A 27,566-nucleotide genomic window follows, 5' to 3' on the forward strand; every position below is an offset into this window, starting at 1 on the left:
AAGTGTATTAAGAGTTTTAACAAGTACAATTTTGTCCATGATTGATAAGTGCAAGGTGATACGCACGTGGCTGCGATTTTCTTTACCCTTGGGTTTAACATTATCAATGTTTTTTGTTACATTTGAGGACTTTTTTTATTCTCGATGTTCTTAATTGGAACATTTTTTCTTAATGTTTTTCAAAACAGTCTACAATGAACATTTCAAAGACTAAACAGCATTCATATTAAAGAGATTTAAATTCGCATTTAAAAGTTGATTTCAGAAATGCGTAGATAAGCAATACCAGTAGATACAGACAGTCAGACTTGGGGACGTACGGAAATACCAAATAAAAAGTTGAAAATGTAAATTAGAACTCAAATTTGGTTTAAATTATACAGTTTTATAACTGAATTTTGAACATAACATTTTAAGGAAACCAGAAAAATGCTGATAAATAACTTTTGAAATCGACAAAAAAAATATGATAAATTAAATGGAAAAAATAATGCTTATCTAAATGTAACTTATCTATACGTCCATATTTTCATATAATATATTTTAATCTGTTCAGCTTGTCTGTCTCGAGGCTCGAGGCAATGAAGTTTATACAGTTGCTATTTAAGACAGTCTGCTGAAATTACTGCGTTTTTATTCTGTCATTAACAATGTCCGTATGTATATCTCTTGTTCTGTGCTTGAGATAGATGTACTTAGATGCTATTAAAGTTAAATGTTTCAAATTTGGTGTACCGATGAGCAACACTCTTTTTCTTTTATTTTTCAACCTGTAATTATTCTCAAATAAGAGCAGCCATATTTTAGCATAAAAAGAAAACATGTAAATACAATATTTGGTATTTTTTTTATATTTGATGTATTTTCATATATTTGATGTTTAGGAATTTAATGATGACCACTTCGGAGGAAACATTGAGAAATATTTTCAATTCAAAGGTAAGGTTTCACTAAATTTCAATAATAGTTATTTCTCGCATAGTATTATAAACAGCTTTCCGCGGATATAGAATGTACAATTATGAGATTAAAACTAGTTTTTTTAGCCCCAAAGGTGCCGAAGGCACCGGCTTAAAAAAAACTGGTTTTAATCTTATGATTGTACATTTTATATTCGTAGAAAGCTGGATATAATACGATGCTAGACATAGTTTTTTCGTATGGATGAGAACCGGTTCCTATCCACCGGATTCGAATGAATACGAGAAAATTTATGATATTATTCAAACCAAAAATGAAGTTGTCTATCGTTTTAATTACTGTACAGACATAACATGAAACTATAGAAACTAGATATTTTGTCTACAATTCAAACAAAATTTGAAAGAACTTTGGCTATTGATAATATTTTTAACGTATTATTCAAAAAAATTTAACACATACTAGTTTTATAAATTTTTCTTTTTTGTAAAGTTCATTGAAAGAAAATTAGGTTTTCCTGATGCAATTAATTATAGGATTATTAATTGATTATCCTGTGCATAATGAAATTATATTATTAAATTCTAATAAAATCCTCGTAAATAATCACTAAAAATCCATGAAAATATTTAGGGAAACAACGAGGTTGAGAGAGTGAGAAAAACAAAAGATTTTGCCTTTGTCCACTTCAGTACTAGAGCTTCTGCTGAACAAGCCCTGGCTCAGTCACATAACTTGATCATTGATCAAGCTGAAGTTGAGGTAACAGTTTGGGTGCTTCCCCTCAAAGTGTTTGTCAAGCACAGGAATCCCCCTGATTTTAAAATAAATGTAGTAGATTTTGTTATACCCTTAAAACCTTGTCATTGATCGAGCTGAGTTTGAGGTAACAATTTGGGTTTTTTGTCATATCCATACAACCTTTTCATTGATCAAGCTTATCAAACTATTTGGGTGCTTCCCCTCAAAGTGCTTGACAAGCACTGAAATCCCACTATTTTCAAAAATAAATGTAGTAGATTTTGTTATACCCTTAAAACCTTTTCATAGATCAATCTGAAGTTGAGGTATTAATTTGGGTTTTTTGTAATACCCATACAACCTTGCTTTCTGATTTAGCTAAAGTTAAGGTAATAAATTTGTTGCTTCCCCTCAAAGTGTTTGTCGAGCACCAACCCGCTCCCCAACCCCCTCCCCACACCCTTTTGTATGCATAGGCATTTCTGATTTCCTTTCCTTATTGCCAATAGTTTGAGAAGACAAGTAGATATATTCATTTTACTGTATGTTGTTAAGATTTGAACTTATTACCACCACAACCCCAAAAAATGCTTGTCTAACATTATTTAGCATAAAATCTAGATGAAAATTATTCTTTTCTTTATGATACTTCATATATGATGATGTAATGTATAGATAATTTAGTATCATTAGCTGTAAAGTAGAACGTCTAAAAAGTTTAAAACCTGCTAATCAAATATTCAATTTTGATAAACCATTTTTCCTGATGCATTATAGCTTTTTCATCCATAATTTTATTATTTTTATTATTTGAATTTTTAAAGCTAAAACTGCAACAAAGGCATAAAACATTTACACACTCAACCATAACACACACACACAAACACACACACACACAAAATGCATTTGTGTAACAAGTTTGGTAGAGCAACAATTATAGTTTAGTGTACTAAATTATATAACTTTTACAACTTTACAGGTCTTGAGGTTAGCTCCTAACCTTAGCATTTGTATCTTATTTTTTGTTTTTGTACTATTTAGGAAGAAATGGCACTTTTAAATTAATCTGGTACCAAAATTCTACCATATCCGTTTGCTCAAAAACATTAAATACTTTTGTCGAATTTTGATGAGATGGTTCTAAAGTTTTCAACCATTATTTTTATCTACAGATGTGGATCAATATATCTGTCATTGTCTTATCACCAGGGGCTGCTATTCAGCAAACTAATTCCATTTGAAATTGCCGAAAATATTTTATTGGAGTAAAGTTGGAGTAAAACTTGTTTTTTGGTGTAACTGAAAGGGAAGTGGGTAAGAAAAGGAAGGGGGTTTAGGGGAAATTTTCACTTAAAATTGTTTGTCAGAATCACATTTCTTTTTCCCTGGTTATCACTTAAGATCTCTGGTGTAAATACAAAATTTTTTTTTATAGATTTGACTTAAACAAAGGGTTTGACAGTTCTTAATACAGGGTTAATAAATTTTCAACATATATTAAAATATGCCAATTACTTTAATGATTTCATAAATAAATTTCTCTTTAGGGGAAATTTTACTTATACTTTGATCCCTGGTTTTAAAGTATTTACAGAAGATTTTCATCAATTGAAAGCTTTCTTTTGCTATTTTGGTCAGTTTAAACAAAACATGCTCGAATAAATCCTTATACGATTTCAAATTTTTAAAACAAAACAATTGATTTATCAAATATGTTAGGTTCTGTGGAGTAAACCCGTGGACAAGAAATTATACAACACAAGGAAGACACTGACCAAAGCTTTCACACTTGGCACTGATTACATGGATGATGGGGCATTAAAGGTGAACTTTAAATATAAGAGTAAATTAATAAATGGGGCACGAGCTATATGTTACTTTACCTACAGGGAGGGGACCTTGTAATAAATTTTTATTTGGTCTTTGAGTATCAGCCTATAGCGTCAGAAATTTAAACCATCCAAGTCGCTTTAAGCAGTAAAAAATTTGCTGTCAGACGAAAAAGGTCCCCACCACTTGGGCCAGGTAGTGGTCTTGGTCATATATATTTACTTATACATTTATTCTTGAAAAAAATATTGAAATAAACTAAAGTTGGTATTAATATTAAAAGTTAATTATTCTTTTTAATTTTCAGAATTTGAGTCCTGTGAAGAGGGGGGCTGCCGGAATTCAGGGACTTGGGGCTCCAGGTAGACTTTTTTCGCCTGAAAAGCATAAAACAACCAACCAAATCAGTAAAGGCGTTTTCGAGATCTTAAGTGCATTCAATTTTACTATATTACTATATCAATCCAATTTACTCACGTTTTTTTTTTGTTGTGTAAGATTTCAAAATAATTATTTTGTTTTCCTAATTATATCAATTAAAAGACTTATCTGAAAAGATCATCAAAAACATGATATTTATCACATTTTATTCGATTATTTTTGTTTTTAAGTTTTCTATCATAACAATCTTATGAATAAAACATGTTTTTTAAAATTAATTTAAGCGTAAATTTAAAAAAAAAACAGTCTATTTGTAGGATTATAATTATCATTGTTTATTTTTTATAAATTTTATATAAATTACCTAAAGAATTTTTTTACATAGTTCAATGAGGATAAAAGAAAAACTTATATTGGGGATAAAAACATCTACGATGGTTTCCTTTTTTTATAGCAAGGAATAGAAATAAATTGTTCAACCTATCTATATTTATGCAGTTTCACTTTCAGTGCCACTTTTTAAAATTTATTTTAAAAATAAGTGGGGAAGGGGGGTTTGTTATTGTACTCGCTAGACTATACGAGGGAAAGCACCAATATAGTGTACAATCGAATAAATAAATATTTTTTTTTAATTTAGGTACAGCACCATCCAAGCATTTAGTCCAGAAATATGTTTCCATGACACGTGCCGGAGGACCCGGAGTAGCACCTGGAGTCCTACCTGGACTTACAGGAGGTCATATCAGCCCAGTACAGCTGGGACATGGCAAGATGTCTTCACAACCAAGACAATATCCATTTTACAGGTATGATTTTTACCATAATAAAAGCAGGCATTTTTGTTAAATAAATTTACAAAAAAGCTTATTGCCCCCAGCTAAACAATTTAGACTGGGGAAGGAAGATTAATCTAACGTTCATTGTCTCATCCCCACGTTCCTTTGCCTTATAAAAAAAACATTTTTTCTCTTTAACTTTTTATCTAGTCAGTTTTATCCATTATTACATTTTTTTCTATGAAATCAAAAAATGATTGATTTTTTCCGAGATTTAAGGGTGAGATAGTATTAATTATCCCATCATAGTAAACAAAAAATATTTTCTATTAGCATTTCGAAATATTATTTATGTAAGATTACCATTCTCCCCACCCTAAATATTTTGCAATGAATCCGCAAAATAAATTACTTGCAATTTATTTGACATCTACTCTAGACTAATTAATTTTACAGTCTAGATTAGATATCATATGGGTCAGTGTCTTATCTTTAAGATATGTTGATTAATGTAATCTAACAAAATACATAAATAGATAGATATTAATATTAAATAGATAGGTTTAAATATAAATATTGAGCCGTATGGTGTAAAACATAATAGAAGGATGTAAGAGAGCTTATTAACATACTCAATAGTAACATATAATAAATCTCATATGTGAAACTTATAATTGTAGTTCATTAAAACAGTCAGACAGACTTACAGATGGACACAAACTAAGAAAAACGTCACAGTTGCTTTAAATGGATTCTTAAATTTATCGCACGAAACGCGATGCTAATTTATACCTCTCTCAATTATAAATTTTAAAACACCCATGGCCATTTTAGACCGGTATCAGTGGCGTGTAGACCATTATTAGAGGTAATGTAGAGAGGTGGAACTATAGAGGATTAATTTTGTCAAAGGAAAAAACTAATACTTGAAATGGATAGACAAATTAACACACAACGTGAAAGATAGATAAACCTTTTTAATTAATCAATCTAAAATTTTAGGTCAGCACCCGATCTTTTGAGAGAATTTTGTCTGTTGAGTAATTGGGGAGAACCAATTTATCATTACTCAGGCACTGAGGGACTTTACCTATGTAAGGTGAGTTAACCAACTATTTTTAGTAGCAAAGCACTCTATATAATTCAAATTGTCCGTCCGTTAGTCAATCTGTCTTTCTTGCTTTCAGAAACAAAAGGGGGAAACCTGAATTATCTCGGCTAATATTCAAGATAAACTGCAAAAAATGTGAATAATTCCATACCAATAAACCAAGTATTTGATTTTTCTATACATTTTTAAGAACATCGAAAGTGAACATATGCTTTATAACTAACTTTATCAGTTGTCATCTTTGCTTTATAATAGCGCATTTTACAATAAGTAATATTCGCAATGATAAGACATTCATTACAAAATAAAAATTTCTGTAGAAATTGCAATAACAAATAAATAATAAAATGAGACAGTATAGATTCTTTTCACTGCAGTATTGATAAATTCCATTGTATATAAAATCGATAACTTTAATAATTTTCTTCATTTCTGACATTTTTCTTTCATATCCATATGTCAAACTTATTTCTATGGTCATTTTATAGGAAATGTATTAATACTTCAAAATATTTATGAAGATTTATATTTAAAAAAAGGAAATTAATTTTGATTTTCAATTGTTTTTTTTTCTATCGAAATGGCCGATAGATATGATTTAATACAAATTTGATCTTTAATTATCAAATACAACACTGAAATACAAATTCAAAATGGTTGGTTTTCTTCAAAGTGTCTAGTTAAGCAAAGAATATTGGGTACTGGGTAAACTCAAACGGTTAGGTCACCGCAGATATCGGCCCTGCAGGAGAATATGAAAAAAAAATCTTTATTTTTAATTTATTTTAAAAACTGAGCGAGGGCTGGGAAATTCAATGCTTGATATGCACTTTGAGGGAAAGCACCAAATAGTTTGTTTTAATTAATTCATTATTTAGGTTACCCTACCCAACCTACCTTCTCAACCCAACAGCTTCCAGGAATGTTTATTGTTTTAATGGATGTAGAATATACCTGGATATTATGACAGGAAAAAAAATTAGTTGCAATATCCTCTTGCATTTATTGGTCGGGATGTTTATAGGAGGTCAGGGATTGGGCAAAAGAGAGGGATGGGGGAGATCGTTATTTTAACCCGCTACAGACTTTACTATCTTATAGAACATTAAAATCTAGTGTACGATCTAAGTAACTATAAATCCATTATTGTTTTAACTTCAACAACAAAACTTTTTTTCTTACGTTTTTAAATTGTTTATATAATTGTCCAATTGTTTCCTTTATATCAGGGTGGGAGGGAATAATTAGACTGTAATTTAAACTGGTACCCAATGTTTTATTAAAACGTTATCCTATTGGCTTTAAACTTTGGGTACATTTATTGATTTTTGCTTGGTTGGTTCCAAACTTTTAATTATGTAACAATTTTAATTTGCTAAAGGTGTAATTTTGTTTGTCATCATTGGGAATATTTATCATTTAATATCTTATCCATTAAGATCCCTGGGTTTAAATGGGCGAAACTTAGGAATGAAGTAAAATGAGTTTTAGTTTTTAGTAAATTTAAAAATACACAGTACAGCTTTTATGAATGCAATTTTCAAGGGATTATAATAACCTTCTATATACACAAAAGAAAATTGAATATTTAATTTGAAATTAGAATTAGTATGCACTTTTTATGGACAAAATGTTTAGTTACAGAGAAATATTAAAAAGCTGACATGTTCTACAAAAAAAATGCGAAGCAAATTTTGCAAAAAAACTCTGGAGATATTATAGATATAATCTCAGAAACAAAAGAGTAGCACTAGACTTAAAGGGTCTAATGCCCATAATACTGACTAGAATAGAAGAAAATTTGCAGAAATAGTTTTTTTGTCAATTAAAAATGTTATCAATTAATTATAGAAACCTATAACTATTTTTTTACCAGAAAATCCATTTTTTTGCTATAATTTGGCAGTTTTTTTGTCCCTTCTTAAATTCTTTTTTGCCTTATTATATTTAATTCATAGCAAATTGTGTTGTTAGCTTTTAAAGCTGACCTTCATGTGGAATAATTGTTCTTGTCTTATCTTTAACTGCTGTGACATTCAGAGAAAGAGAGGGGATAATGAGCTGTTTATTACATTAGACTCCAAAGTTTTATAATAACGTTTTCTTATTCGTTGGTTTCACAACTTTGTGAATTTTAATGAATTTTGATTGGTTGCTTTATTAAGATGAGTGTCCAAGCGTTTCAGCCACTGATTGTAATCTACAAAAGGAGTAATTTTGTGCTTCATCATTGGGGATGTAGATCAGTTTATCGGCCATTGTCTTATCCCTTTAGATCCCTGGGTGACATTATTCAGTTCACGTAATATCAATTTCTTAGCCTCCACTTGATTTTCCTGGGATCCTGTCAATTATTTATACCAACATTTTCTGTACAATTTGCAACAAAAGAGATTAAGAAGAGTAACAATCGGGTGCGTGCACAGGATTTTGTCAGAACTTAAAATTGATTACGGAGGGCGTAAGCCTTTAAAGTATTAATTTGGCGGATTTAATTCAAATGATCAGACTTTTAATTATGATATCTAATATAACAATGAATTAAAAAAGGACCTAAAGCAAGGTTTTTTTTTTTAATAAAAGTGTAATAGAAGCGAAATATTACTTTGACTGACTTTTAGTTTTAAACTCTCACAAACTTTTTTTAGCCATTTGCTCAAATTGGAGTAGAGATTGAAGCTTTCAACGCCCCCACCTCCCTTCCCCAAACCAATTTAGGTGCGGAAAGGGGTCCCACTTTTGAGGGTAAATAGAAAAAACTAATTACTCTAGAAGTTTAAAGTATGTAAATTTGAAAATTTAATAATATCTTTCCTAAAAATTTTTTTTCTAGTCTACTTCTTCATTTTGATTCTTAGAAATACTCTTTTACCTTCCTTATCATGTAAAATCTAAATCATTTGACATTTTATCAAATTTTTAATTGATTTCTCAAAATTAAATGTTATATGAATCATTGAGAAAAAATCTTTCTATCATTATATATAATCACAAAGACATAATTATAGAGTCATTGTCTATCTGTTCTAAAAGAGCTCAAGTATCAATTTTAGAACAAGTTTTGGTTTGGTAGAATGAGTAGTTGCTTTGGCTACAAGTGTTAACATGCTAATTTGAATATACTCATCATTTTAATCAAGAACTTAGTCTTATATACATATATGTCTGACCATTTAGGATGGAAGGGGACATTGGAATGTAAATTACACCGATACCCGAAGTTTTATAACAAAGTTATCTTATTCGTTGGCTCAAAAACTTTGGATACTCTTTGTGGGAAAACTTTTTGAAGCTAGTAAAAGTGGCGGCACAGATTATGACGCCAAAAAAATTACCAATGAGAGGCCAGTATACACTGTATTTGACCAATGGTAAAATTTATAGTGGCCTCTCATTAGTTAATTTTTTTACGTCATAATCTGTGCCGCCACTTTTACTAGCTTCAAACTTTTTAACCCATAATTTAATATTGTCCATTGTCTTATCCCTGCCAGCCATTAAAACTCTGACAATTAGTATCAAGAGATTAATTTCTTTCTTGTTTTTCACATTTACACAGAATGAGAAGCAAAACTTATAATTGTTAACAAAGCAAAATAATTATATGTTAGGGTTTAATAACATAGGGTTGGAAAATGACGGGTTTATACGAATCTCAATAGTCAATAGTCGTTGAAAATATAAATAGGAAAAATCAACATTATTCTATCTTTATATTAAAGTACCAGGATGCTTGGCTGAGCGTCTGTCTGTTTGAACTTTGTAGTTATGGATTTCGTTAACCGATGGAACGGTACAACTTTTTTAGAGGTGGTTAACTTCGTACTTCAAGGAAAATCATCGAAAATATTTCCCTCCATTTTTTTACTTCTTATTTTAAAAATCAAAGTTAAAAGGTGCTGGTTGACTTCTCTCCCCCCCCCCCCCCCATTTAATAAATGAAACTAAATGCCGTATTAATTGAAGTAGTAAAGTTTTAATCAACATTTTACCTACCAGACCGTTTAGTATTTTACAATTGTATCACATCAATTGAGGAAAATACAAATAAATTGTCGACAAATATATAAAGAAAATCTAGGAAGCAGGGAGCAACCAATAGGGGGAAATTTATCGTTTTTGAATCTTAAACTTTACAAACGCAATAATTTAATAGAAAAAATTGTCTCATAGAAATTTTGTTATATGTAAAAAAAATAAAAAAAAACTTTATTTAACTTATCCTAGAATAAAAATGCAAAAATACTTTCTACCATTTTGTGATGGTGCAAATCATACGAAAAGAGTAATTTTAAAAGTAAAGATAGATAGATAGATTGAGGGACAGAAAAGAAAAAAGGAAAGAGAATATATATAGGATTTGTTTGATATCTCTTGGTAACTTTTTATTTCATCTAACTCTTTTGCGAGTCCCAACAAAAATACATAAATTTTCGCTTTTTTCATATTTGATATGCTCGACAAACATATGAATAATACCTAATTAGTTTAGGTATGGTTAGGTTAGTTAGGTAGGGTTAGGTTGACCTATAGAGCAGCTGTTCACGAAATCTGAATGGACACACATAAACATCTAACTATTTTAGTATAGTATCTTCTTTTTTATGGAAAGGTAAAAACACCTCAACTCTTGGTGTCTGAGTAAAAGTTTCTCACGTTTGTTTTGAAATGAAACATTTTCCTCCTCTACCCCTCTAGCCATACCAGGGAGGGAGGGGACATTGGTACCATGGTACCCAACAACTTTATCTTATTACTTGGCTTAAAAACGTTGGGTACGTTTAATTTTGATTGTGAGGTTCCAAATTTTTCAACCAATAAGCTTAATTTCCAGAAGGGATACTCTTATTTATCTTTATTAGGGATTTGTATCAATTTATCGTCTATTGTCTTATCCCTACAGATCCTTGAGCCATACCTACCCAGCAAGAGTAATCAAATCTGTCTGGGTTACACTTATACCTAAGTCTAGGTAAATATGACATAGTTAATGGTAGACAAAGTGACAGGTATCTTATGTGACGGAAGCTGGATGATAGTCCTATTTTACTGTAAGCTGTGCTGCTATAAGTATGATGAATGCAAATTATGGTAAAGTAAAGGGAATGCCTTGACTTTCCATAGGAACAACTCATTAGTATAATGATGGCACTTACAGTCAAGGTTCTTGTAATCAAGGGGAATTGTCTATTAGTAAATAATTATGGAAATGATATTTTTTAGGGGCTAATTTTAAAAGTTACAATTAGTTGCAGCTTATGTCGTGTATTTTTATGAATGGTCCAGGTAAAAGGGAACAATTTTCATCGTACAGAATGTAATTTTTCCAGAGAGTAGGAAGATATTAGATTGTAACAAATTCTCTCATTGGTTAGCTTAACAACTTTAGGTACTTTTGTTAATTATTAATTGGTTTGTTCAATCTAGCAGTGAAACAACCTTTTAACAGATAACAATATGCACAGAAGGGGTAAATTTGTGAATCATCATTATAATGTGTATTGTATATTAACTTACCTCCTTTGTCTTATCCATGATATTTTTCACCTTTCTAAAGTTTGAAAACTCTAAACGTATAAAAACCCAGGGTTTGCAGTACAAGATGACCGCTGAAGAGGCGAGACTGGACACTGTTCAACAAGTTTTAGATCTTCTTAGAATACCTCAAATTTATGCTACCTCCATTGCTAACTATAATCAGGTAAATATCTAATTTATTTTCAATCCTACAACCCTCCCACCCCAAAAAAATTAATAAATGTGTGTGTGTGTGTGTGAGGGTGGGGGAGCGAAGCCTCCAGAGGCTAGAGGCGGAGAATATGTAAAACAAATGAAAATACCTGTTTCTTTTGAACTGAAAGAAACCAACAAACACAAAAAAAAACGGATCATATGAAGGAAATGAAGTCATTCCTAAAAAGGACAGAAATTCCCTTCCAAAAAGGACAGAAATCATCTTCCTTTTTCTCAGATATCTCAAATATGGACAAAAATCACTGTCCTTTTTCTCACATATCTGAAAAAGAGGATAAAAATCACCTTCCTAAATCTCACTTTATCTTCCTAATTCTAAGAAAATTAACCCAATACCTCTAAGTTCTTCCTTATTCTCAGATAGCCTACCTTATTCTAAGAAATTCTTCCTTATTCTAATAAGATCTACCTTATTCTAAGAAATACTTCCTAATTCTATGACAATCTACCTTATTCTAAGACATTCTTCCTTATTCTAAGAAATTCTTCCTAATTCTATGAAAATCTACCTTATTATAAGACATTCTTCCTTATTCTAAGAAATTCTTAGTTATTCTAATAAGATCTACCTTATTCTAAGAAATACTTCCTAATTCTATGAAAATCTACCATATTATAAGACATTCTTCCCTTTTCTAAGAAAATCTACCTTATTCTAAGACATTCTTCCTAATTCTATGAAAATCTATCTTATTCTAAGACATTCTTCCTTATTCTAAGAAAATCTACCTTATTCTAAGACATTCTTCCTTATTCTAAGAAAATCTACCTTATTCTAAGACATTCTTCCTTATTCTAAGAAAATCTACCTTATTCTAGGACATTCTTCCTTATTCTAAGAAAATCTCTTCCTAAATCTCACTTAATCTTCCTAATTATAAGAAAATTAACCCAATACCTCCTAGTTCTTCCTTATTCTCAGATAGCCTACCTTATTCTAAGAAATTCTTCCTTATTCTTATAAGATCTACCTTATTCTAAGAAATACTTCCTAATTCTATGAAAATCTACCTTATTATAAGACATTCTTCCTTATTCTAAGAAAATCTACCTTTTTCCCTCAAAGTCTTCCTTCTCATCACATATCCTTCCTTTGTCTCAGATAATTTAGCTAATTCTTGCTAATTAGACCAACCATTCCTGGGATCTTAAGCTTCAGACAGAAAAACCTTACTATTTTCTTCATATTCTACCAGGAGATGAGAAAAGTGCTGTGTTGCAATAATTTTATGTAGATCAGAAATTTTCATCCAAATAAAAAAGCTAGCTTTTTTTAAGAGTGAAAAATAAGAATGTTTTTAATTTAATGACAAACTAGCCCCTAGAGACCTCTTAAATTTTAGTGGGTTTCAAATTTTTTTTTTTTGGGGGGGGGGAGATTTTTCCTAGGGGAGATATCTCTTTAGAATGTGTTAGTACTCTCCCCCAAAATAGCTATAAACCTTCCTTTGTCTTATAAGAAGCTAAACAGTAATGAAGAACTATACTGCTTCTATATATAATATTAAAAAAATATTCTTATAAAAAAGGTAGCTTTTAGAAATTAGAAAAAAAACGTCCGTCAGCTTGGCTAGCCTGGACAAGAATTTGTCGCAGCACGGCCGGCTACATGGTAAGGGAGGGGGTGTATTTTTTATGAACGAACACAAACCCACAGACATACATTTAAAATAAGACCATAGACTATGTATATTTAGAATTTTAAGAATTTTAATGGATAATTAATTATATTGTTAGTGTTTTATTTCAAACTAGCGGCTACGCTCCTAGAGACACTTTTAGGGGCACTTTAGGTGGTGGGAATTGAATTTAATATCTCCATTTTCTATAGTAGTTTAAAATGAAAAAGTGAAAAAAATGAAGGGAAGGGGGTTAATTTTTTTTGTTTTGGTGGGGGGGGGGGATCATACTCATCCCCACATTTTTCATTTCTGTTTTTTTTTATTTTAAATTAAAATTTTTTGTAAAGGAGTAATATTTTTCAAGGTGGGTGGTGGTACCCTTCTCAAAATGGCTATAAACCTTCTCAGGACCTATGAGAAGCTACAGTGTAAAAATGAACCATATCGGTTCAGCGGTATCTAATTATTTTAAAAAAACTTTTATATTACATATTCTATATTTACAAATTGTCTTTGATATGTTGTCCTTGTCCCATGCCGAAACAGAGAAATCAACCTATAATCAGGAATTAAGAGGGATAGGACAATGGATGATAAATCAATTTACTTAATTAATTAAATAAAAAGTCTCTAAAGTTGTTGAGCCCATTAATAAGAAATTGTTAAAATAAAACTGTGTAATAATCCAGGGAGGGAGTGAATATTGAGCTGTTTATTACACTGCACTGGTCCCCAAAGTTTTATAATAACGTTTTCTTATTCAGTGACTTAAAACTTTTATTGAATTTTATTGGTTTGTACATTAAAATGAGTGTCCTGTCCATTAACGATTCAATTCAACCACTAATTATAACTTACAAAAGGGATAATTTTATGTTTAATCAGTGAGGATTTACATCAACTTATCGGCAATTGTCTTATTCTTTAGATCCCTGTTAATAGTAAACGATTTAACCACCAATTATAACTTACAGAAGGGATAATTTTATGTTTAATCATTGAGGATTTACATCAACTTATCGGCAATTGTCATATCCCTTTAGATCTCTGTTAATAGTATATTTGGGGAATGAATAATAGAACATATGGGTTAGTGAGGGGATGAGTGATGACCAACATCAGAGCTAAAGAATTGTTGATTTTCGGATATTTTTATAATTATAAATATATGTTCAAAAGATATAAAGGATTATGAATTTTCTTAATATTCATATTACTTAATACCAAAAAATAAAATATTTCTTAATGTCAAAACTTTTTGTATTTAGATTTTAGTATTGGTCTTTAAAAGCAACAAATTAGATTAGATTAGATTAGATTTTATTTCCTCTAAGGTGCATATAATTAGGGCGAGTTACTAATAAAAGTTTACAATTTTTTTAACTATAGGTTTCTTCCTGAAAAAGATTGCATGTTAATTAAGATACTAGGTTTCTTCCTGAAAGAGATTGCAGGCAAGATAATAAATAAATTATTACATATTATAGTGAATAAATAATCAATCAAATTGTAATTTATTAGCAATTTTAAGATCCTGTAGTACATTTACTATTTATGTACCTAGCTCAGGGTTGTAGTGAACTTCTCCTTCCCCGTTCACCTACATTTTACATTTTACTATACAATTATTATATAACTGAACACTGAGCAAGCTGTGAATCGAGTGGATGGCTTAACCCCGGCCGGGGTTGTTGAACCGCAGTTCTTCGCGGCGCTTACCAAATCGTTTCATAGCTTTAGAAAATAGTTGTAACAATTTGTTTTAGTTACAATATTGACATATATAAAACATATATAAGACTACTATACTACGGTATGCTGAATATACCATCTGACAATCATTCCACTAGAATCCATACGGGGTTTCCAAAAATAAGACCAATACAATTATGTTATCGGTGCCATGGAAGTTAGCCATGTTTTTTTTTCCCGTTATAAACTGCGACTCCCACCGCCCTAACGTTCCCGGATTAAAAGATTATAAGAACTGAGTAATTTAAAATCCTGTGGGATTTTAATCCCACACTTCTTTGATACCTGTAATTTATTTCCGAACCCGTCACTATATTCCTACATCCCTGATGGCGTTTATTAAATAAGAATAAATTTACATATTTGAGTTTTTTGTTGAGTAAAAACTAGAGGGCTTGATGGATTTTAGCCACATTTAAACATTTAACATTGAACATTGCAATAACAAGGAATACATATGCGTGGTAGGCGCGCATATGTACCTAGTACGTTAAGTAAAAAACTTAAATAAAACCAAAATAAAACTAAAAAAGATATAAAATCTGAAAACTTATAAGTTTTTTAGAGAAAAACTGGTTTTATTTGGATTTTTGTCAGGCGTTTTAGGTGGCGATGTACTTAGGTATCCTAATTTGAAAGTGTATTCAATATCGGCTATGCTAGTTGTAGAGTGGCTTTGTAGTTTTGAAATTAAAATCTTGTTAAGTTTGATATTAAGAAATTGTTTTTGCTAGATTCAATTTAAGAAGGATAAAAATCATTTTTAGAAACACATCAGTTTACTAGCATTGTTCTTCAAGTGAAGGTTCTTTTTGTAAAGATTAGTAAGACGTTAAGACGTTAAGACGTTAAGACTTAAGGAGAAAGGTTTTGACTGAGGTGAGGATTTGACGACAAGGACTGGACTAGAGATAAAGAAGAATTAAAGAAAGAGATGGCAGGTTTGGTGTCCGAGTGGCTGCGCACCAGATTTCTGACCGCGGCGGCCGGTCCCTGGAATAACTTATCTGAGCGTTTAACAAACGCTTCCTTGTTGGCAGAGTTTTACCCCTGGGAGGTTCCAATTGAGGACGCTGTTTACCTCGAAATGATTGGGATTTATGACGAGATAAATGAGCTGCGCTCATTTATTTTTGTCAGGCAACCCCGCAGCTTGACAGGCCACCTGTCCGGGTTGCGCTCTTTGCGGCGCACACAAGCCGCCGTCCCTATCATCGAGGAACGGCTCCTGGCGTGCGCGGAAAGATGCGCTCAGACTCTTAGTGGGCGGCGTCGGTCACCTTACCTGCCAGAAATTGTTGACGCTAATGAGGATTGAATGACTGAGTGATCTGATCTGAGGAGGAACTGACCGACGGTATGGCTGATTGTGAATAGAGATAGAGAGGAGTGTGAGGAGAGTGGGCTACAGACTAAAGACTAAAAGACTGAGTGATGGATTTAATTTTGGTTGAACCCTGTAATATTGACGCCTAATTTGTAGTGATGAATGTATACGTGAAAAAGTATGTATCAACCTATCGTTTATATATTTAGATGAGTCTGCTAGAGCCACCCCGCTCCGGCGCTTAATAACCTGTAACTGCAGCAACATATAAAGTAAATAAAAATGCTTGAAGAAAAGTTAGTTTTGTTTGTAAGAATTGTTAAAATAAATAATTTCTCCAATTTAATGGATTAATTTTCATGTCAACAACCTTACTGTTGTTGCAGTTGTCAGTAACTTGTATCGCTGTGTCCCAACCTCACGCCTAAGCTTAATGCTCAACGACTTAATAACGCCAACGCTGCTCTATAATTGGATGTTTCCGTGCGTTCAAATATAAGACTTTCCGGCCACGACAAAAAAACTAATAAATTGTAGAATGGATGACAATGGAATTGGTGAAATTATGGTTGATGGAAAAAAAGATTTTTGGTGAATTTAATGATATTTGATGAATATAATGAGTATGAAAACATAATTAAATTTGAAGTTAGAATGTTAGAATGCAAGAATTTGGTGATGTTTTGTAGGACTTTTGTAGACTCTAAGCCTGGGATTTTATTTTTGAAAAGGAAAAGATTTTTTTCTGATGGTTAGGGGGGAAATTTTTTTCTTTAGGCAATTTTTCTTGGGAGCTCAGACAAACATCCTGTTACTTTTATAAAAGGATTGCTAATTACATATAGTTATTGAAGAAAATTATCAGTAAAATATACAAAATATTTTAATTTGTTTTGAAATTATTACTTTTTTGGTCTTGGTCTAATATTTTATGTGTTGGCTAGAGAAAGATTGTAAAGACTACTTGTCTTTTTCTGTTATCCTGTTATTATTAGGTTTATTTCTCTGCAAAATTATGTTAATATTATTAATAATTTTATGAATAAAAACATAAACACTAAATGTCAAAAGATACAACCAAAGAAAATACTGAATTTTCTATTATTTCTTAAGATAATTTCATACTTCTGACTGGGGTTCCTGTTAAAATGTACTTTATGAATTTCCACCTCTAAAGTACAAACAAACATTTCAGGTCAAAAGATACAACTCAAACTTATCCTACACATGTTGTTCTGATATCCCAATAAACATAAGGAAATATATGTGAGAAAAACCAAGATTTTGAGAGAATAAGGAAGGGGAAAAGGCAGAATTTATATATTCTCTATACCTCTATTTCAGTTATGATATCCCAATATAAATTAGGAAAATTATCTGAGAAAAAGGAAGAATTAGGGGAATTAAGGAAGAACTTCTTAGAAAAAGCTAGGTTATCTGAAAATAAGAGAGAATTAGTAAGGAAAAGGAAGAAGTTCTTAGAATAAGCTAGATTTTCTTAGAATAAGGAAGAATGTCTTAGAATAAGGTAGATTTTCTTAGAATAAGGAAGAATGTCTTATAATAAGGTAGATTTTCATAGAATTAGGAAGTATTTCTTAGAATAAGGTAGATCTTATTAGAATAAGAAAGAATTTCTTAGAATAAGAAAGAATGTCTTAGAATAAGGTAGAATTTCTTAGAATAAGGAAGAATGTCTTAGAATAAGGTAGATTTTCTTAGAATAAGGAAGAATGTCTTAGAATAAAGTAGATTTTCATAGAATTAGGAAGTATTTCTTAGAATAAGGTAGATCTTATTAGAATAAGGAAGAATTTCTTAGAATAAGGAAGAATGTCTTAGAATAAGGTAGATTTTCTTAGAATAAGGAAGAATGTCTTAGAATAAGGTAGATTCTCATAGAATTAGGAAGTATTTCTTAGAATAAGGAAGAATTTGAAGGAATAAGGTAGACTTTCTTAGAATAAGGAAGAATTTCCTAGAATAAGGTAGGTCTTCTTAGAATAAGGGAGAATTTGTTAGAATAAGGTAGATTATCATAGAATTAGGAAGTATTTCTTAGAATAAGGTAGATCTTATTAGAATAAGGAAGATTTTCTTAGAATAAGGAAGAATGTCTTAGAATAAGGTAGATTTTCATAGAATTAGGAAGTATTTCTTAGAATAAGGAAGAATTTGAGGGAATAAGGTAGATTTTCTTAGAATAAGGAAGAATTTCATTGAATAAGGTAGGTCTTCTTAGAATAAGGGAGAATTTGTCTAATTAAGGTAGAATTTCTGAGAATAAGTAAGAATTTGTGTAAATAAGGTAGATTTATTAAGCATAGTTGTAATAGTGAGGAAAAGGAAGAATTTCTAAGAATTAGGAAGAATTTGTAAGATGGTGGACAGAGGTCACCTTCCTTTAGTGAGAATTTGTAAGATAGTGGACAGAAATCACCTTCCTTACAGAGAATTTGTAAGAAAAAGGAAAGTAAATAGCCTTCCTATACCCAAGGAAGGGAATTTCTGTCCTTTTTAGGAATGACTTCATTTTCTTCATATGATCCAAAAAAACATTCTTATTCTTGTTAATTTTTAATGCATCTCACTCATATGCTACCACAAGGAAAAATACGATGTTTTTAAGAGTTCAGCTTTTCTGCATCTAGGGCAAATACTTCAGTCAGTTATAAAAATTTCATGTTAGAACCCTACACTCAGTTTCAAACCAAGATGACGAATCACAATAATTATTGTGTTTGAGTCCCGCGTTTTTTATTTGTTTTTATCCTTGTTTTACCTGCATTACATTGCAATAAAGAAAAGAAACTACGTTAGAAAGCCATGGATACTTGGATAGGCAAATACACGATAAAATGAAATATCATGATAAAATAACCTTCTATTAATTCCCTTAATTTAAAATCTGAAAAATATATGAAACGGGTATGATAATAGTTATTTGTCGCCTCGTATTATCGACAGCTTTCCGCGGTTATGAAAAATATTTTAATATTTAAATCAGGTTAATTAGCCCAGATTGACCTTGAAAAATTGTCTAAATATAATTTTTTATTATGACTGAGAACCGGTTCTTATCCAGCGGATAGTAATCGTTTCAGCACTGTTCCCTTCCTCCCCGCAGAAAAGTGATTAACTTTACTTGAAGGGAGATAAAAAGGTTAATTTATCAATAATGCATTTTGCTCCTTGTTAGCTGTTGCTACAGCACACACACACGGAATGGAAACTTTTCCTCCTAAATGTCTTGTCGAACTTGGATCCCCCCCCCCCCTTAATTTTGAAATAAATTGAAAATAAAAGAGTTAGTTTTTCAATAGTACCACTATTAGGTCCCGCACGTTTAGGGTACTCGCAGTTGTCAGGCAGTAACCCCCACTCATTCCTATTTTTAATTTATTTCAAAAGATAGGGGGGTTGGATTAAGAGCTCGATGGGTACTTTGAAGGAAAGTACCAAAACTGCACTTGAAATATTGAAAAATGTTTTCTTTGTGTAGGAATTATTAACATTTTGATAGGTGGGCAGCTACTACGTAATAAAGAAGGATCTCCCACCTCCCTTATTGTAGCTGAATAGAAAATATAAAAGGGAGTAGTTTTTTTCCATGCCTAAGCTGGTTCTATATATGTTGTATTCTTACATAAAAAGAAATTCAAGATTAACCCCCATTATTTATAATTTATTTCATAAAAGGATTGGGTAGGGGTTTACATACTCAACTAGGCACTTTGAGGGAAATACTGTTTTTTTTTAATTTATCCTAATTTGTATAAGAAAACATATAACAATTTGTTTCTAAAATAATGCCAAACAAATAAATTAAGTTTTAATTAATCTAGCATAAACTAATTTTGTACTAGAAATTTGAATCTGGAATGACTTTTGAAAAAAAACAGGTTTACATGGATAGGGTATTAAAAATAATATATTCTACAAAAATATTTTCAACAGTATAATATTATTAGTAGCGAAGCTACTCTATAATTCACAATGTCCGTCCGTCTGTCCGTCCGTCCGTCCGTCTGTCCGTCCGTCCGTCCGTCTGTCCGTCCGTCCGTCTGTCCGTCATGAGACAGAATAGGGGAAACGTGATTTTCTCGGCTCCTATTAAAGATAGACAGCTGAAATTTTTTGACAACATTTCCATTATTAAGGAGCACAATTAACTATAAAACATCAAGGGCAGTCGGACTGCTTTTTGGCAGGTTTTAGGCTATTTTTGTATTTTTCACATTTTTCTCCATATCTTCAGTGTTTATGGTCCGATTTTAAAATTTTTTTCAGTTATTGATATCAAAATTAAATTTACTGTCGTTTACAGTAAACAATCATGACGGCCAAACTGCCATTTAGCAGGTTTTTATGCTATTTTTGTATTTTTCACATTTCCACCATATCTTCAGTGTTAATGGTCCGATTTTCAAACTTTTTTCAGTTATAGATATCAAAATTAAATTTCCCGTCGTTTAAAGAAAATAACCATGGCGGTCAGACTGCCTTTTATCGGGTTTTTGGCTATTTTTATATGTTTTACACATTTTCCCATATATTTAGTGTTTTTAGTCCAATTTTCAAACTTTTTTGGGATATCAGTATCAAAATAATTTTTTCCATTGTTATGAGAATCTTTTATGTAATCTACTTTGACCGTCGTCATCATTAAAAATAAAACAAGGTTTCGTGTTTATTTTCTCCAATAAATCTATTCTTGTTTTTAATAAATACATTTTAATTCTACTTTTACGTATTTCCATCCACGATTTTTTGTGCTTCGCTACTTATGGATGTTGTCATCCTTGTTAAATTCTAAATGTCTGTTCCTGTGTCCGTAAACTTAATTAGTTCAGTTGCTGTTACAGATATATGTTTGTAATTAGGTGTAAAGATTGGCTTTAATCAATTTTAATGACTGACTTCGTCCATCCATCCATCCATTACGCTGTGGATAAGAAATATGATTTTTCTCTGATACCATTAAAGATAGACGTCTGAAAATCCTCAAGAAGATTCTCATACATAACTAATAAGAATCTGCTCTATAACTCTGTCTGTTCAACAAAATAATTCAATTTGTTACATTTTTTTTGTATTTATGACATTTTATCATACTTTTATATAATGTCATCCTTGCTTATGATAGAAGTAAGAGTAAATTATCTTGTGTTAATATTTCCCTGTTTTCCTGAAAAGCTGTACTGACGCATAAATTATATTTGTCTGTGTTGTAGGCAAAATAGGAGAGTAAAATCAATTTGATCTACCATATATACATTCTATATTCATGTATTTTTAAGGAATAAAAAATTTGAAATTTATAGAAAGGTTCGTCAGTTTTACACTGAATATACAATTTTTATTAGGGATACGAATCGACGAACATACATTATAGTCAACATTTGTAATGTAGCCTCGCCATCAATAATATTTTTTTATATGATTCTCAGCAAAAAACACATTTAACATCACCAACTGAACATGCTCTCAAAACTTTAATGAATTTAAATTCAAAGATTTTGGGTAACATTGTCTAAAACTTTGGTTCATATATAATAAGATTAGATTTCAAACTTTCAAATTAAACTTTTCCAAAGTAAGAAGAAACTGGATGAATTTTAGTGGTTTCAGTCATCCGTACATTTTTTTATGCGTTTTATTTTTCATTTTTTGCATAGGATAATATATACATATTATTGTTTAAAGCGAGGGCTTTTCTATAATTAGGGTTTGACCGTCCATAGGTAACGGATAACTCTTAAAATAAATGTAGGCATGTTAAAATTGTCAATTTAATTTCACCTTTGCATGCATATCCTGAAAAAAGGTACCATTGAGAGAACGTAGCAACTCTATTATTGTTACCAGAAAGTTCGTACGTGCACTTTTTTGAGAACCATTTTTGGAAGATATATTTAACCTATTCATCTGTTTTTTGAAGCAAAGATGCCTTATGCAACAAAGTACAATATTGTAGGCTTAAGTAGTCATTATTATTTTTCTTTTACCAACTAATTACAGAGCTTCGTTTTTTGGAGATTGTCATCCTTGTTTTAAAATGTTTTATTTCAAAAGAAAATTAAAATAGATAAAAGTACAAAATAACACGTGCTATTAGTTTTTTTTTATCATTTTGATTGTCATAGAGAATTAATGACATTTATAATTTTTACCGCAAAATTCCACGATCAGTTTGACACGCTTCCACCACATTTGTTTATCTTTTCACCACTCAATTCAAGATTAAATAATAATTAAACTCCCCTGAGAAAAAATAAATAAAACAATATTTATAATATTTATATTCTAAATTATTTTTCTTGATGTTCTTTTACATTTTTCAAATTTTTAAACAACGTTTTTGTGTCAAAAATTTAAAAAAATTACAAAAACTATTATAAAACTATTTTTTCTAAAGAAATCATTAAAAGAATTAGGATACCAACGTTCTGATGAAATTTAATAAGAACAAATTAAATGTATTACATAGCAAATATTATCCACCATTAAAGTTTGAAAGAATTTTACAACAGAAATTAGGATTTTTGGATGAACTGTACAAAAACATTCTGTATAATAACTCATTAAATAATCAAATTTTGTGAACCATTCATATCAACATAATTAATTTAGTTGTAGTGAGGTAACGTTTCCACAACTATCAAACATTCACAATGTCATTATCAATATTTTTTAGTATTAATGGAAACATTAACTTTTTTTAAATTTTTTTAGCCACTCTCATTAATATTTGGTATTCAATGTTTTAGGATGTTTTTCTTAATATCTTCGAATAAAGTAGACTAAAATTTTGAAATTTGAAGAAAAAAAATCCTTTTTAATGTTAATGCTAATGCTCTGTGTAAAATAAGGTAAAACAAAAACACATTGATAATGTAAATTGTAAAGAATCGTAGCCACGATTTAATGCTATAATCTTTTTAGTGTTCTGTGTAAAGAAATGGTTCATTTATGATACCTGTTTCTATTTCAGATGTATCAGATGACCGCTGCCGGCCAGCTACAGGGCATTCCCCTCACCATACCCCATCAGCAGACTATTGGAGATGCGGGGGGCATTGTCGCAGGACAGCCCCACCCAATGCGGCTGCAATACCCCCCGGAACCATATAGGTCCAATTATGCATATTTAGTCAATTCTATGGCTGGCATGAATTTAAATATGTGTGCTTGATTTAAAAAAAAACATTTTCAAAAGCCGCTTATAGACTCTAATTAAAAATGACGTAATACAATACAACATACCAATGATAGGCTATTGTATATTGTTATTGACTAATGGTAAAATGTATACTGGCATATCATTGATCATCTGTATTGTATGGCGTCATTTTTATTAGGCACTATAAGCTGCTTCTATTTTCAAATTTTTCATGTAGCCTTATATTGTAAAATTTCACGTAGCTATTCAATGAGCTTCTTTGATGCGCATATTTTGTTATATAAACTTTAAATATATTTAAATAGATATTGGTAATGATAACTCGAGCATAACAAGTAGCTCTTAATATGATATTAAAATGTTTTATAATCCATATTATTGAGAATTGTGTTTTAAAAATACTCATTATCCATATTATGTAAAAAGTCACATTTTTCAATGACGATCATGAATTTTTATTCCAATCCAAATTGTTTTATTGTACATACATCTTTTTTCACTTCTTTTGAATATACAATTATTTTGCTTTGCATTAAAAACAAAATTATAGCTCAAATGCTTTTAAGATAACATAAATAGTTTGTTAAACTTGTATTTGCTTTTGTGTTTTAGTACATTTTACTTCTTAGATAAAATTAAACAAAAAGCTTTTAGGAATTTTATATTTTCATATTGTTAAAAGATTTTGTTAAAATTGGACTTGTTACAAAAAGTCTTAAAATTTGATCCTTTGATTTTTTTAGAAAAGAAAAATTTAAAAACTTTACTGAACATTTTGTTCAACATAAAAGTATAAAAATACAATATTTAAGTAGCACTTAAAAAATACAGAAAACATTTTAAAGTAAATTGTTTAATGTTTCATGTAAGAGTAGAAGGATAGAATGTTAAATGTTGGTAAGAAACAAAATAGTTTCTCACTGATTGCTTAAAATGTTTGTTTCTAAGAAATCTTTAACTAGTAAAAATAAGGATTTCTTTTGCTTCAAAAGATTTCATTGGAACAACATACAGAAAGAAATAGAAAAAAAACAATCATAACAGAAAAACAAAAAGTTTATATCAAGAAAATTACATTTGTATAATCTGATATTTAATTTACATACTCAAAAGTACTCCTTTGAATATGATCTTAACCCTTTCAGAACATTATATATTTATAATATGAATAATATATTATCAAGTCTTAAGGTGTCTCGTTTCCTACAAAGTTATGTCATCAGGTACTTTCATCTAGAATAAAAAGGATCAGTAAAAGATTTTAGAAATGTTTTTTAAACATTTCTCTATTTAAAAAAAACATAAAAAATCAAGACTTTTGTTTTATACTTTGAATAATTATTTCTTGCATCGTATTACTAACAGTTTTCCGCGGATATGAAATGTACAATTATAAGATTAAAACCGAAGGCACGGGCTAAAAAAACTGGTTTTAATCTTATGATTGTACATTTTTATATTAGTAGAAAACTGGATATAATACGATGCTAGACATAGGCATTGATTTTTTTCGTAAGGATGAGAACCCGTTCTAATCCACAGGACATTAATCGGTTTCGAATGAATACGAGAAAAATTTTTTTTTTCATTTGTATTCTCTTCTATTATAAAGTTTGTCTGTACAAGTTCAAATTAGATTACAAGTTAACCTACAAATTTGAGTGCCATCTTGTACTGTATATTTTATATAATACTAAATTTTGTGCTTTTAGACCCTAAACTTTTATTTAAAGTTGACAAACGACTTACTAAATTTTTGGCCTATACGAGACGTAAAAAAGTCTCTACTAAATTTTTATTACATTTGTTATCGATTTTCATGTACTATGCATTTGATGTAAATAAAACTCTAGTGTAAAAAGTATTTATTGTTTATTTAGTATTTATTTAACATATATTTCTGAAGCATTTAACTTACAATTAAAATAACTTGAAACTAAAATGTTCAAATAAAACATCTGTAATGAAAATCTGGTCTGAAATAAAACAAAGATATAAATAATTTTAGTACCTTTAACTTATAAAAAAGATACTTACAAAAACATTTTTAGTATTTTTACTACTTTGTATATTAATATTTTGTGTCAAATTAAAGTACTGTATTTAACTTTTCAAACTTGTTTTACTTTTATTATTGTGTATATGAAATAATACATACATAAAAAAAAAATTTTGAAGAAGTCTTAACTTCTAAACTAAACTTGAAATTTTATTGAAAAAAAAATTTAATATAATTTTGTTAAAGGTTAGTTAGTTTGTAAAATGAAGACATTGAGTTGAATTGTTTTTATTTAAAAAAGATATTTTGTAAACTGAAAGAAAAGGCATTTAATAAAAATTATTTTCTAAGTTATTTGTTCTTAAATATTTTAACAGTATTTTGAAAAGTTTTACACAATTTGTGTTAGTTTAACTTTAATGTAGCGTTTGACATCAAATGCCAGTATTTCCAGCGGACATTGGACTATGAATTATAATAATACCCACAGTTTTAAATAATTTACAATTTTTCTTATTCGTTGGCTACCCTAAGTTTCTTAACATTCAACCAAATCATTATCATCATTGGGTACTTGCATAAATCAATTTTTCATTATCTTATCCCTCAAGATTTCTGAGTTTTCTCATGATGCGTCTCTTTTACTATAATTAAAAACCGCAGCGTGTCGCTTTAATAAGGATTCCTGGATAACTATTTGATTTCTAAAGTCTATTTTGTACCTCTCAACCTAATATTGGAGGAAGTGTAATTACACGGCAAAACGTCCTACAGACAATTACCCACTAATGAGACAGGGCTCCCGCAATGTCGTGCACCTTACATAACTGTTTTTAACGTCTTTAGTGTTTAATTTAAATTAAAACTAGCCATAGACGTCCAAGGGGGGGGGGTAATGGGGCGATTACCCCCCCCCCCCCCCATTTAAAATTTACCCCTACCCTGGTGGTGCCGTAGGCACCCCCAAACATTTAGGAAATAAAAAATCTCTAATAAAAAAATTTTTTGCGCGCTTCGCGCGCATTTTTAATACTATATATTTAATAAAATTTAAATTACCCCCCCCCAAAAATTTTACCCCGGGGGTAAATTTTTGGGGGGGGGAAACTAAATTTACCCCTGCCAACAGATTTCAGGGGGGGTAATTACCCCCCCCCCCCAAGCAAATTTTACCCCCCGGGTAAAAATTTTGGGGGGGGTAAAACAAATTTGCGGCGAGCTTCGCGCGCCATTTTACCCCCCAAAAAACGAATTACCCCCCCCCCCCTAAAAAAAATTTACCCCCCCCCCCAAAATAAAAAGCTTGGACGCCCCTGATTAACTAGCTCTACCCGACAACGAATGGGCGGCACTAAAAACCAATTTTGCCTCGAGTTTAATTCTAATACATGGCTTAGCGGATGGGGGATTTCTACATCCCCATTAGACAGTAGCTCGACAATGCTCTCTTGTAACATTGGGCAATGCTTTAAATATTTTTTTAATTTAAGATAATGAATTTTTTTTGTAAAATTTTATCATCATATAAAAGTAACAGGATTCTAATTTCTGTCTGTCTGACTGATATGGTAATCTTTTACAGTGTAGCCTCTTATATGATCTGAGATGGTGTCTGATAATTTTGGGGAGGGTACCACCACTCTTCCAAGAGAAAAAAAATACAAAAAAAATTATAATTCTTGCTTGGTGGAGCTACTGAATGACTAGTAGGTTTTTGTTTCCTACAATGGTGTCGGAACTTTTTCTTTTAAAAACTACAATTGAAAGTGGTTGTCGTATAACGTAGCCGATAATTAATTTACAGAACATTTTATTTTATTTTTAAAATAAATGTCACTTTCTATATCCTTGTGATGTACAGTAAAACTTTTTTATGAGCATCTAAACTACAGGAAAAGTGCATAACCTACATAACTTTCAAGGTACTTTCTTACATCTATGTTGAATTTTTTTTATATAGTAGCCAATTCTGCACGGGTTAGTCTAAACTCATCCCGTTACATAAAATAATAAGCTTAGAATTTCTATATCTAATTAAATGAATAAGTTTTCCTTTTTATGGAAGTTTCACTTTGATCCATGGATGGTTTTATGCTATTTTATACCCCTCCATACTTACCCTATTGAATTCAGATAATTCTATAATAGCTTAATGCAAATTACGAG

General features: G+C 30.5%; 1 protein-coding gene across 1 annotated transcript in view; it reads left to right on the top strand.

Annotated features, from left to right (window-relative positions):
* Positions 1 to 25,750, top strand: part of LOC145328291 (putative RNA-binding protein 46) — a 44,674-nt gene extending 18,924 nt beyond the window's left edge. The window contains exons 10-18 of the mRNA XM_080171915.1: positions 885 to 939; positions 1,555 to 1,683; positions 3,382 to 3,486; positions 3,800 to 3,854; positions 4,514 to 4,682; positions 5,655 to 5,751; positions 6,642 to 6,679; positions 11,347 to 11,464; positions 23,213 to 25,750. Coding sequence (XP_080028041.1) covers positions 885 to 939; positions 1,555 to 1,683; positions 3,382 to 3,486; positions 3,800 to 3,854; positions 4,514 to 4,682; positions 5,655 to 5,751; positions 6,642 to 6,679; positions 11,347 to 11,464; positions 23,213 to 23,413 — 967 coding nt within the window. The 3' untranslated portion in view covers positions 23,414 to 25,750. The remainder of the gene's footprint in view (positions 1 to 884; positions 940 to 1,554; positions 1,684 to 3,381; positions 3,487 to 3,799; positions 3,855 to 4,513; positions 4,683 to 5,654; positions 5,752 to 6,641; positions 6,680 to 11,346; positions 11,465 to 23,212) is intronic.
* Positions 25,751 to 27,566: the final 1,816 nt, after the last annotated feature.

Source organism: Acartia tonsa, chromosome 9 (genome assembly GCF_053477335.1).
Source record: "Acartia tonsa isolate MP-2025a chromosome 9, ASM5347733v1, whole genome shotgun sequence".
Lineage (NCBI taxonomy): Eukaryota > Metazoa > Arthropoda > Copepoda > Calanoida > Acartiidae > Acartia > Acartia tonsa.